The 13,298-nt window shown below is 43.2% G+C and overlaps 1 protein-coding gene across 1 annotated transcript in view; it reads left to right on the top strand.

Moving 5' to 3' along the window:
• The first annotated feature begins 167 nt into the window (after positions 1-167).
• The window catches only part of nhlrc2 (NHL repeat containing 2), a 16,657-nt gene continuing 3,526 nt past the window's right edge, over positions 168-13,298 (top strand). Inside the window, 8 exon segments of the mRNA XM_060037279.1 lie at positions 168-375; positions 842-994; positions 7,577-7,626; positions 8,551-8,971; positions 9,768-9,889; positions 10,251-10,380; positions 12,566-12,724; positions 12,808-12,833. Coding sequence (XP_059893262.1) covers positions 213-375; positions 842-994; positions 7,577-7,626; positions 8,551-8,971; positions 9,768-9,889; positions 10,251-10,380; positions 12,566-12,724; positions 12,808-12,833 — 1,224 coding nt within the window. The 5' untranslated portion in view covers positions 168-212.

The raw sequence follows: 13,298 nt of genomic DNA, 5'->3' as shown, positions 1-13,298 counted from the left end.
TAACTTTTGTCAATTATTGAATCGCAAATAAAACTAAAAATAACGTAATTTAAATTCAGTATAAATAATCACGCTTTTAAATCTATATTTTTTTCTATTTTATTCTTTGTCCTGCGTAATATTTAATCGGATATTTTTATTTTAGCGAAATCACATTTGTTGAATCACTGTGATGTCTCTACCCGCCCTGCTCCTCTTCTGGTAGTGAGACGATGGCGTCCCGGAGCAGTCTGTCTGATCTGTTTCCTCTCCAGACCCAGCTCGACACCGCCCTGACGGAGGCCACAACTCAAACAGAGAAAGAAAAGATCGTCTATGAATATCTGAATAAGTTAGAAGAGAGTGGAGATCTGAAGATATCCGATTTCCAGCCAGGTAGGAGACCACAACAAGACCGCTGGCTACTCACAACAACAGTGCTGCTCATGGGTGACAGTAAACATATAGGCTAGTGGACTCTGGATCACAGTGGACTTCATCAACTTATTTAAATGTAAACAATATATAACATAATATAGACCTTTTATATTATAGTGATTCCTGTGTGCATACTTTGTGTTCAAAGTTTCGTTCGATTGGTCAACTTTATCAACAGTGTGGATTGCCCCACTGTCATGAAGCTTCAAACCAGCATAACCAAAGATTTGGGTTTTGGGTTAATTTTTGATTGCAGCATATATCCGTAGCTTTCACATATAAAAAAACCTCTTGTTGTGTTTGTCCCGACATAAAAAATACATGTTTATGTTCCAGCACATCAGTCACTATCTTCGTTGGGTAAATAAAATGCACCAATGCATAAAAAATATGCTAATCCCCCCCCCTACCCCTCTCTCTGCAGGCCTGGAATGGTTGAACACAGAGGGGCCGCTTTCTTTGGAGAAGGAGCTGTCCGGGAAGGTGGTGGTCCTGGACTTCTTCACGTACTGCTGCATCAACTGCATGCACATCCTGCCTGACCTGCACCGCCTGGAGAACACTCACTCTGTCACGGGTAGGTCGGGGTTAACTTCATCACCACTTGGCCTATTTCAGATTATATTCCTGAAACTAACATACCCAAAGTAAGAGTATATCTCCACAACTGCAAAGGCTTTAATATGTTATCTTGGTACAAAAAGGAATATAGATTGTTGTGCAAGTGAAATATCCAATGAGGTGGTTAGAGTGAATAATGTGACAACACAGCATGAGTGGAAGATTGTATTTCGCCGGAAATAAATATCGTGTTTCAGATTGAATTCCACCTAGTGAACAATCAGTTGTAAGCCCTATAGTGCTATGGGGCCATAGCACAACATCTGATGAGTACCTGGGTCAATATTTGATGCCAATAAAGTGAGGTAGAGCAAAGATGGAGAGGTTTAAGTAGAGGTAGGCAAAATCTTGAATTATATCAATGAATCCAATGCAATAATTGACAATATAAACTTTGAGGCACGAACAGGTAGATATCTTGAAAACCCATTGTACAATTTTGTAACTTGACCCCTCTATTGAAAAGTCAGGGCGATTAGAATAGAATGACCTCAAGCCGAACAATCGCAATTGCAGCATTTGGCCACCAGATGTCTCATTGAAGGCAATTTTTCCTCTGAAACTGCCTCCTCTATGCAATTATTATAAACACCATGTTCAGTTGCAAAATATTGCACGATCCTGGATTGTCTGTGCAGGTGGTTTATGCGATCAAACACAACTTTGATGACAAAAAGTATTTTGTTGAGCTAACAATGGTTATGATATACCAACAGTTGAGAATCTATCTGCTTCCTCATGTGTTTATATGCCTTAAGATTTTTTTGCAAATGGGTGAGAGGAGCTTTACCCAAATGTGGACCAATTTGGAATAAAAAGGTTGAACAACCCAACAGGATTGTACTTTAAGTTCAGCTAAACGCACACTTTCTTTAGTCCCAAATATTTTAGACAACCTTTTCTTGGAATCATGTTCTCTTATAATTAATAAATAAATACATTTTATAAATGTATTTCTGAAAACTCAAACATTGTTTTGTCAATCATACCGGTATACCTGCACGGTAGTTATGTGTCCATAACTACCTGTACCAACCTTGGTTCCATTGTTCGTCCATTGGTTGCTTCGTGTCAGGTGACGCTTCACCGTCGGCTGTTACTGTGCAGGGGTTTTGCGTTTGATGTCATCGAGGGCACTCTGTTCTATAAAGCATCACTGGAATGTGTGTTCACACGAGCATATGCACCCAGTGACCCAGAGGGTTGAGAACAGCATCCGGCGTCTCCTCCAGGCCCCCTGAGGAACTCTTTACCTCTGCTGCAAAGTGAACCCGCTAGCATATATTGAATCTCTCATTAGGGCCACTTTGTAACCCTGCACCCTCCCATGGTTATTATAATACCTCGTTAACTCAAAGCACACTCTGGCGGTTTGATTGAAAGTGATAGTGGTATGGTTTTGTAACGAGTTCATCGTGTCTCCATAGTACTGAACTCACCTCCTGTAATGTCGTTCATTCTGCAAGATATTGACGGTATAATCAACAAGCAATGAATATTAAAGAAAAACATGAAGTACCCAATAAACTAAACCATAAACTAAACAAACCATAAACTAAACAAATGTACTGTTTCATTTGTATTCAAAATGCAGATAATAGCACACACAGCCAGTTACGCACAATGAAACGATCGCATAAATACGCTGACAAATTCAAGTCTACAATTGTATACATTGTTTGAATACAACCATATTGCATCAACAATAAATAAACCATTGAGCATCGTATTGTAATCCCGTAACCTGGCGAAGGACTTGGCGAATGCCACTATCCGTAATCTCTTTGAAAGGGGCCGCTGAGGCAACATCATAGCTCTGTCTCCTGTCCAGTCGCCACACACACACACACACACACACACACACACACACACACACACACACACACACACACACACACACACACACACACACACACACACACACACACACACACACACACACACACACACACACACACACACACACGTACGCCCCAGCCAGCATTCTTACACTAGATGACACCTACACGAGACACTGACACACCACAAACACACTGGCTAACACACTTACACATAAAGACAGACACACCATTTCCACACACCAACCAACATGTTCCTGCTGACACACTTAAAGATCAAGACATGCACACCATTTAAACACAAAGAATCGTACAGGCCTCATGTACACTAAGACCCTTACACACCATAGACATTTACACACTATCACACCCATACAACATACACTACATCCAATGCACATACACACCCACCTGCAAAATATACGCAGAACACACTGTAAGGACACGAAAGCAGCTTGCAGGCACAGCAACACTAAACATTATCTAGCCTTATCTTTGGCACAACTGCCGGTACATTCTGTTTGCTGCTGTGCCCAATGAGGTGTGAGAGCCATGGTCACCCCATCCCAACCCCACCACCCTGCCCTCATCTCCCTACCCCAGCATCCTCCCAATCTGTGCTGGTACCAAGCCTGCTGGCTGGGTTTTACAGGAAGCAAATAGTAGCGCAGTATGGCGGCGTTGGCACTTTCTTTCTGACGGCGTCAGTGTTGCCTAGCGCTATTTCGGATTTACTCAAATAAGTGACGTGAATCCTCTATTCATGATTTTGTCTGTGGTACTTGCTGCACAAAGAGGATGTTAGGTTGGAGAATAATATAATAATAAGTCCCTTATAACCTCAGCACTTTTGTTACCTACATATATCTATTTGTGTATCTGTGTACCATATCGATTTGACAATGCTTGTGTAGTAATAATAGAGTGGATTTTTAAGTTAAAATGAAAATTGAACCCTCCCTAAAGTTGTATATTTCAAAAGCATGACAATGGCAAACACACTCTTGCTGAAGTCTGTACCCAAATTGTAAGCCTGACAGCAGGAACAATAGCAGTGGGTAATCAGCTCAGCTTTTACTGGCCTAAGTCATACAGATTCATACACTAACACAGTCTTTCCCAAAGACTGGGTCGCGACCCACATGTGGGTTGCGGGATATCTGAATTGGGTATAATAAATGTATTTTTTTTTATAACAAAATATGTATATATTATTTTTTTACACATTAACATTTGAAAAAACTTTCAACAAGAAGCATGTTTTTTGATAGTACTGAATGTTTCTATTGTTCTGATAATTTTACCTTTAACATTGAATCTAGTTGAAAGGCTAATGTACATTGTGTTTGTTTTACTGATGAGAGGAAATAAAAACAATGAGATAGCCAAAACAAGGAGATGTTGACTCCGCCTAAACGCATTTCTTTGGTCTCATTTATAAAGTATTTAATACTTGTTTTATGTTTTCAATAGCAAGTGCATCAAATTAAGTTGTGATTCATCTCTTAGAAATGGCTGGTTTAATATGGAACCAAAGGATTTTGAAAATAAAAAGCCATTGAATTCCAAGCGCTGAATATTTGCACTGGATTTTTTGTCTATGAATTTAACTCTTCAAATGTTCAAAAAAATCCTATTCAGCTTTATTTTTCAATGTTAAAAATTCAAAATCAAATATTCAACGTTAAAAAATTCAACGTAAATATTTTCAACGTCCCCAAATTCAACATGCCAAATTCAGCTGCAAAAATTCAATGTCGGAAAATTCAGTGTTAACATCCGGGGACCCAAGGAAGAGCAATCAATCCTAGATGCTAGATCGCGGTCAAGCAAGGAGAGCGGGAATAAGAGCGTCACTCGATTCTGCCTTCTGGATGCAAACGTTAATTTTAAACAGCGTTTTACACAGTAGCCTATAATAGGAAATGCTCAAAGGTAAATCAACGTCATTAAACACTGACTAGATTTTTATGGGGAGAGAAGCAATGGTGGTGGACCTTACTAAACGCCCATCCATTGTATCGGTTGTAAAATGCTAATCAAATCAAATCAAATGTATTTATTAAGCACATTTAATAGGTGAGGGGGGGGGGATCTTATGTTTTATTTATGTTTTTTTATAGTGCACACCGTTTTTAGTTTTTTTTACTGCAGTATAAAGTAAACAAACTAATGCCTGTGTGTGTGTGTGTGTGTGTGTGTGTGTGTGTGTGTGTGTGTGTGTGTGTGTGTGTGTGTGTGTGTGTGTGTGTGTGTGTGTGTGTGTGTGTGTGTGTGTGTGTGTGTGTGTGTGTGTGTGTGTGTGATTGCAGTGACTTGGCTGGATTTCATCCTCATTTCTGTATCATGTCAGTCGGTGCGGAATAGTGTTGGCTCTGCGCGCTCGTTGCGCTCTTGTTATGCCACCACAGAGGCATATCAACCGTTTTGCTCCAGCCACTTAACGTGCATTCGGTGTCACAAAAAGAATACCCCCTATCGGAGTTGAAAATATTTACATTGAATTTTTTAACGTATTTGATTTTGAATTTTTTAACATTGAAAAATAAAGCTGAATATGATTTATTGAGTTAAATTCATAGGCAAAAAATCCAGACACGTTATTTCAATACATAAATATTCAGTGCTTAGAATTCAATGGCTTTTTATTTTCAAAATCCGATGGCACAGATTTACTTCCATGGTTTAAGTTCATATTTCAGTGGATGCGGAATTGGCAGTGAAAACGTTCAGGATTGTTAATGAATGCTCCAATTTTTTCTCCTCACGATTTTATAGATAAGGCCTATTGTGTATTGGGTCACGATGGTTTGTAATTTAAAGAAAAATGGGTCCCCAGAAAAAAAGGTTGGGGAAACACTACACTAACAGACTTGTATGATCAATAATAAAGTAATTACTTTATAGCCGTTTTCAGACATGTCCTCCGCATTCTTTTAGATAATTGGATCAGGAGGACTGTAACTATTATTATGTTATGTTGCCCACTCAGACTTGAGTTCAACCAAACAACGACGTAGGGTGATTCAATATCATTCAAGATCTTTGGTTGGATAGAGGTATAATTTAATATGGGGGATGAATTGAACAAATGAGTTGCACTCTTTGGTCTGTAAATTTTGTGGCTGAGTTTCAAAGCTCTGTTTTTTGTGTAGGAGCAGCACTCGGGCAGTGCAACCTCCTTCTGGTATCACGTAACTCAAAATGGATGGTCAATTGAATGCATTTATAGAAAGAGAAGATACACATGTCAAATAAGATAGATATTAAATAAAGAATCCATATACACAACAAGCCGTTACAATGTAAATATAATGAAGATGTACACTTGAGAGTAGACATTATTCAAAGATTCTGGTGCATTGTTGAAACTAGGTAGATTAAGATGAATAAGTAGGGGGGATGGGAACAATGCATGGAACATGAAGCTCTCCTTAGTAACACCGTTGCATAAGGTTTGCCCATCAAGGGGCACTTATGTAAGGCTTGCCGCCTTCCACGGGCACACACACAGGCCCAGACACACAGTGTGATCAATCTGGCTCCTTGGGTCCATAACTAAAATGAGCCTGCTGTTTTGATAGGACTGAGGGATTCTTCTGAAAAGCCGACTGGAGGTTTAGGGTAGCCCCTGAGGATCACAGAGCTCATTGGTGCTCTGTGCAAATCAGGGGAGGTTTGTCGAATATCTCCGACAAACTGTTGTGATGTCATGGATCCTGTTTTCAGAGATGAATGGGCAGTATTTGTATGGCTCTATTTCTGTCCCCATGGCCACTCAGAGAGATTTTTCATTTTCTTTTTGATATACTATCTGATTGATTTTCTTTTTGTCTTCTGTGGAGAGGACAGTGGGTTAAATAAAAGAGAGGGCATCATGACATCTAGCAAAGGGTTTAGCTGGGTATCAAAACTGTTGTTGCTTGCTACAAGACATATTGAAGCCTGGGTTAGCGAACTGGCAGTTTCAGCCACTTTGCCGTTGGTTTTTTGTATTTTTATTTGCTCTCTGCACAAAAGAATTGCGAGCCTTGTATGTATTCACATTGTCCCTCGACGACACATTTCACTCCTCTTCTGCCTCCCATTCCTTCTCCTTTTTTCCTCCTTCTCCTCCTACACCCCCTTTTCTCCATCGTCTCCTTTCTCTTCATCCTTCTTCTCCTTCCACCCCCTCCTCTTCCTTTTTGAAGTTACCATTTTACAGTCACATGAACTGTTATCATGTTGTCCTTTTACCTTCCAGTGTGGGGAAATCTACCAGACAAGCGATTGTTTATTACCCAGGCTTTTTTACCTGCCAAAGGGTCAAATGTAATAGTCAATGTAAAAATACAAATAATGGTATAAATTATATGCATATTTCCTCCGAAGAAAGATTTATTTTGGTATTTTTTGATTAACAAAGATAAAGAGCAGACGTTGATTTGTTACTATACGTTTGTTATTAAAGTATAAATTTGTTCACTTTCCAGTACCACAGTTGTGGCCTCAGGCTGAGTTCCAATATTTCTTTATCAGATAATTGTTTGAACAGGGAGGGAATATATACTCATGTGTTGTCAAAGTGGGCAGTTGAACTTTTAGCATTTTTTTATCAAACTTTTAAATCACTCTGCTAACGTTTGTTTATCCTGCTTGTCTCCCCATCCATCCACTGCTTTGTCCTATCGTCCATACACTGGGATATCCACCTCTAGATGGGCTGGTTATTGTGGGTGTACACTCCGCCAAGTTCCCAAATGAAAAGGTAAGTGTCCGATTTGTCGTGAGCCATGAATGTAAAACCAGTTTCAATGATACTTTACCTAAACCCACGCTGGGTACTTGAAAATAACAGCACTATTTGAAAGCCGGCTTAGACCCTTGTTTTTTTGTGTATTTTTTTGCTATCTGCACAAAAAATGACATTACATTTCACTCCTCTTCTTCTTCCAATCCTTCTCCTCCTTTTTTTCCTCCTCCTCTTCCTATTCCCCCTCTTACTTTTCAACTCCTTCACCTCCGCCTTCATCCTGACTCTTCCTCCATTTCCTGTCTCCTGCTACTCGTCCTTCTCCCCCTCCTTCTTTTCAACTCCTTCCCCTCCACCTCACCCTGCATCCTTCCTCCTCCTCCCCCTGCTCCTCCTCCTCCCCCTGCTTCTCCTCCTCTTCCCCCCCCTGCTCCTCCTCCTCCACCTTCTCCTGCTCCTCCTCCCCCTCCTGCTCCTCCTCCCCCCCCCCTCCTCCTCCCCCTCCTCCTCCCCCTCCTCCTCCTCCCCCTCCTCCTGCTCTTCCTCCTCCTCCCCCTCCACCCCTTCCTCCCCCTCCTCCTGCACCTCCTCCTGCTCCTCCTCCTGCTCTTCCTCCTCCTCCCCCTCCACCCCCTCCTCTTCCTCCTCCTCCTCCTCCCACTCCTCCACCTCCTCCTCCCCCTGCTTCTCCTCCTCCCCCTGCTTCTCCTCCTCCCCCTCCCCCTCCTCCTCCCCCTCCTCCACCTTCTCCTGCTCCTCCTCCCCCTCCTCCTCCTCCTCCACCCCCTCCTCCTCCACCTCCACCTCCTCCTCCTCCTCCTCCTTCCCCTCCTCCTCCTCCTGCTCCCCCTCCTCCCCCTCCTCCTCCTCCCCCTCCTCCTCCTCCCCCTCCTCCCCCTCCTCCTCCCCCTCCTCCTCCTCCTCCTCCTCCTCCTCCAGGTGCTGGACAACGTGCGCAGCGCCGTGCTGCGCTACGACATCCGCCACCCGGTGGTGAACGACGGCGAGGCGCGGCTGTGGAGCGACCTGGAGGTGACCTGCTGGCCCACCCTGGTGCTGCTGGGGCCCCGGGGGAACCTGCTCTTCTCCCTGGTGGGCGAGGGCCACCGCCAGCGGCTGCCCCTCCTGGCGGGCGCGGCCCTGCGGTACTACGGCGAGCGGGGGCTGCTGACGCCGCAGGGCGTGGGGCTGAAGCTGTACCGGGACTCCCTGCCGCCCACGCTCCTCTCCTTCCCGGGGAAGGTCGCCGTGGACGACGGCGGCGGCGACCGCGACGGGAAGAGGCTGGCCATCGCCGATACCGGGCACCACCGGATCCTGGTGGTGTCGTCCACGGGGAGGCTGCTGCACACCGTGGGAGGTAGGGGGTCAGAGTCAGGGGTCAGGGGTCAAGGGGTTGGGGTCACTCCAGACGTCCTGCTAGATGCCTAAAAACGACAGGTTCTGTCTTTTCAAGAATGTCCCAAGAAATATGTACAGTACTCGATGTACTTTTGTTCGTTTTTAATAAAGACAAAATGTAGGCTGGTTATTTATGTATAAGAAGGTATTTTATTGGTGCTCGTGTTCTTTTGGATGCTTGCCTTCCTTTTACTGCTTTTTGTTCAGTCTGATCCTGCTGTCAAAGAATTCCTTTGATAGCACTTTTGTTGTACCTTTTGTATCACATATGCAACAACATATGGAGATAAGCCTAATTATAAATTCAAGCCAGTTCATGTCAAGTTAATGTTGTCTCCGCATTTTCTGTTTTTGCAAACGCGATGGGCTGTGCTGCGTGTCAGCTGTGTGCATGCGGTCGCTGATTGAACGGATAATGCCCTGAAGGCTTCATAACAGCAGAGGGGCGGTTATGTACCGTGGTCATTTTTATCAATGGGAAGTGTTTTGCTGACTGCTTTTGCATAACTGAGCGCCTCGGGTCGCCGTGTTGCAAACCCGTTAAACAAAAAAAAAAAAAGCCTACTTAATTGTATGTTTAGATATAGATGTTCTATGGTTGACTTGACACAGTAGGAAGGCGATTCCCACTGCTCTGGTTACTCTGGCCTTCCACAAAGAGGCTGCACAGTGCAGTGCTCCCCTCAGGTCATCGATGTGATTGCCACCCAAATCCCGCATGCTTCAGGGTGCCGCTCACATCTGCTATGTCACAGGTCCGGGGAGCGGGAGGCGTGACGGCGACCTGTCGGAGGCGACCTTCTATGCACCGCAGGGCGTGGCCATGAGGGGCGACCTGGTGTACGTGGCAGACACCGAGAACCACCTGATCCGCAAGGTCAGCCAATCAGCAGCCTCCTGAACTCGAGTTAGTGGTTGCCAACCACTGGGTCGAGAGCTTACTCTGGGACTCCTTATTTGCATATGGGGGTCCTGGAAGATTGCTGACATACAAGCTATATTTAATTATGCATTTTCATTCTAAAAATAAATAGCTTTTAAGATTTATTTTAGATAACATAAGATGGTGCTCAATCACCGAACATGGCGTGTCACATTAGACCAGTGGAAGGGTAGAACGTAGCGAGAGATGTAGCGATGTGGGAATTACTACTTCTTACTGTGAGGCTTGTGCATACCTTCTAAGGGCCGTTGATATGACGGTGGGTTATAACAATGTGTCTGTGTGTGTGTTGTAGATTGACCTGTTGACGGGGAGAGTCACCACCATAGCTGGGGACGGCACTCAGGGAACCGACAAAGAAGGCGGAGCCATGGGACCCCAGCAGCCAATCAGCTCTCCTTGGGATGTGTGCCTGGGAACCGCGGGTAAGACCTGAACAATTTGTTTATATTATTTATTTACTTATTCAATGATATATATAATTATATCATATCATCATACACAATTCCTATGGAATAGAGAGGAATTTTAGAGAGGGAAGCAAAGGTTTTGTGATGTTTTGACAGGCTTTTTAATTCATTATTATACTGTTAGTTTCAAGTGATTAGTTTGGGTAAGGTTATGAGTAAGTATAAAAAAGATAATAACGAGGATGTTGACATTTTCTCACTCTCATGATCCTCAATTTAAGTCAGAACATGATTCAGGCAAACTGACTAGTTAAATGTGAGCTAAACAGCACTTATGTTAACCTTGTGGTTATTATATGGATTTTCACAAAATGTATGAAAAACCTAAGTTTTTTTGCCACCAGCTACAGATAGCGTATAAAATGCAGAAAATAAATACATGATTTATGTATAAGATATACAAAATATGATTTGCCACAGTTGAGATCTACCACCAATGTATGCTACATTATTTAAACTATGCATTATTGACCCATTCTACGTAAGAGCTTAATTTTGTCTCATCGCATGGATCATGGTGTGACTTGGAAACACAAGCGCATTAAGGGAAAACACAAAGGGCATCTTTTATTGACGGGGGACTATTATTATTTACTCAAACAGTGAATATTGTGGATAAACCACAAAAACGACAATAAATTAAATTAAATTGGAATCCTTTCAAACTTTTGCATTACTGGTTTGGCTTTTGCGTTGGCGTCCTGGCTTTTGCCTTTGTCTTTCAGAGTTTGTGTTTCCCATTAATGTGCTAGTGTTTTTGGAATTTGCGAAGCCTTTTTGGATACGCTGTTTGTTCAACAACGGCTCGAGCACCGTACTTAGTCCCACAAAACGAATGGGAACCACTGATCTGATATTGAAAGGTTAAAATCATACACTAGAAAAAAGTTGGAGCTTGCATCCAACTCCTATAAGATCACAGTCCAATCCTTCAGAAGAGCCGGTCGTCTCAAACGCAGCCTGAGACTAAGCTGACCGATATCGGTTCCCAATCTGTCGTCGTTCCATGAATGCTAGCCGACTGTTACCGCGATCGCAATCTGCGCTTAAAGTCAAATTAGTGTTTTTTTTTAATGAATTTTTCTTTTTTGTTTAAAGGGAGTCTTAGACTTATGATCTGAAAGTGGCTCATGTGGTCTTCAAAGCTCTAAAAAGGGATTAAAAGACAAAATGATTAATTTTTTCACTCGCTAACTTCTTTTTCACTCGTCCATTTAGCTTTGGGAAAGAGGAAAGGAGCCGTCAGAATTATAAGGAGCCCACTCTCCTCAGGATCTCTTGGTCATGTCGTATGAAAGTAATTATTAATCTTATATTGCAATCTCCTGCTCCTGATTTAACCTCAAAGGAAGCAGAACGGCTGATATTAAGCTTTTATTATTTTGACCCAGGGCAAGTCCCTTTTTTCCATTATATTTTAATGTTCCGGAGCCTTATCAGTCTGTTGTTACTCAGCAGTATTGGGGAGGGGGGGGGGGAGGCAGCCGTGACTGTTTTCTTTATCAGTCTGTTAAAAGCTTGTGTAAGACTTGGTATCAACAAACGCTGTCTCTGTTCACTGTGTTCGTCACTGCGGTCATCTGCTCCCTCTCGCTCTCTTTCTCTTTCTTTGTTTCATAAATATATATCGCGATGAACAAAACAAAAACAGACGGCTCATTGCTTAAGTGTAACGTTTATTTGTGTTGACCTTGATCGTCGTAGATGTCTTACTTTAGCTTCAAATGTGTGTACGGGTTTTGAACCATCAAATCAATCGATCCCAGGCACTGCATGCGGTGTGTGAGGTCTCATTACTGCCAGTACGGCACTCTTCCCCATCGGAGACCCTTTTGCGGAAGTTACTCTATCCGGATGTTCTATCCGGGATATTTACCGCACGGTATCTTGGCATTGACGACTTATGGGTCTGAAGTCATTCATCGGCTTGTTTGAATCCAGTCAGTCTGAATGGATGACATAACAACTTCAATCCACCTTCAGCATGGACTCACTGTGTGTGTGTGTGTGTGTGTGTGTGTGTGTGTGTGTGTGTGTGTGTGTGTGTGTGTGTGTGTGTGTGTGTGTGTGTTATTTTTGTGTTTATAATATTTCTTTTTGCTGTGTGTTTGGTTGTTGTTTATTGTGCGTGTGTGTTCAGGCGGTATGGAGTGGAACGTGCTGTGGGTTGCCATGGCAGGCTGCCACCAGATCTGGGCTCTGTTCCTGGAGGACGGAGCGCTGCCAAAGGGAAGGTGGGAGACCAGACGCTTCACACCCCATAATAACCCCCGCTCAGTGCAGCTCGGCTGGGCCCTGCGTCCCTAAACCCGTTTGATTCATTATTCACCCCGTTTGTTTTTGTAGGTTCATGTTGTTCTGTCTGAAAGTCCGTTATTCCAGGGGGCTTCCTGACCGCGCCCTCCTCAGTGACATTGATCTGAACGCACTTAATTGATTAAATTGAGTAGATGAATCTATCTGCAGATTGACTAATTAGTAAAAACGTCAAGCTAATTACCAGCCGCTCCAGAAACGCTGGATACAATTCATCCCTCATACGTTGTACATTATTTTTTCTGTTCCAATCGAGTCGTTTGGTCAGTAGAACGATCCAATGATCACCCGTCTCCTTGGTAGATGTTGCTACTCACTGAATCAAATTTCCCCATTAATTATAACGATTATAATACAGGAAAGTCAGCTGTCAAGGCCACCACACGCAAGCACACTATGCAATGTAGTGTGATGTCAAAGTGATTGATTTGTGGAAGAAAAAAAAAAGTCAGAAGATCTCGATCCTTCTTATTACTTGAGCTATCGGGGCCCTGCACTTCAGAAAGACGGAGAGGGAAGCAGACCGTACGAGCCCCTCCCCGAACAGTTCTGAGGGG

Source organism: Gadus macrocephalus, chromosome 18 (genome assembly GCF_031168955.1).
Source record: "Gadus macrocephalus chromosome 18, ASM3116895v1".
Lineage (NCBI taxonomy): Eukaryota > Metazoa > Chordata > Actinopteri > Gadiformes > Gadidae > Gadus > Gadus macrocephalus.
The sequence above is the reverse complement of the archived record's forward strand: the minus strand, read 5'-3'. Positions and strand labels throughout refer to the sequence as shown.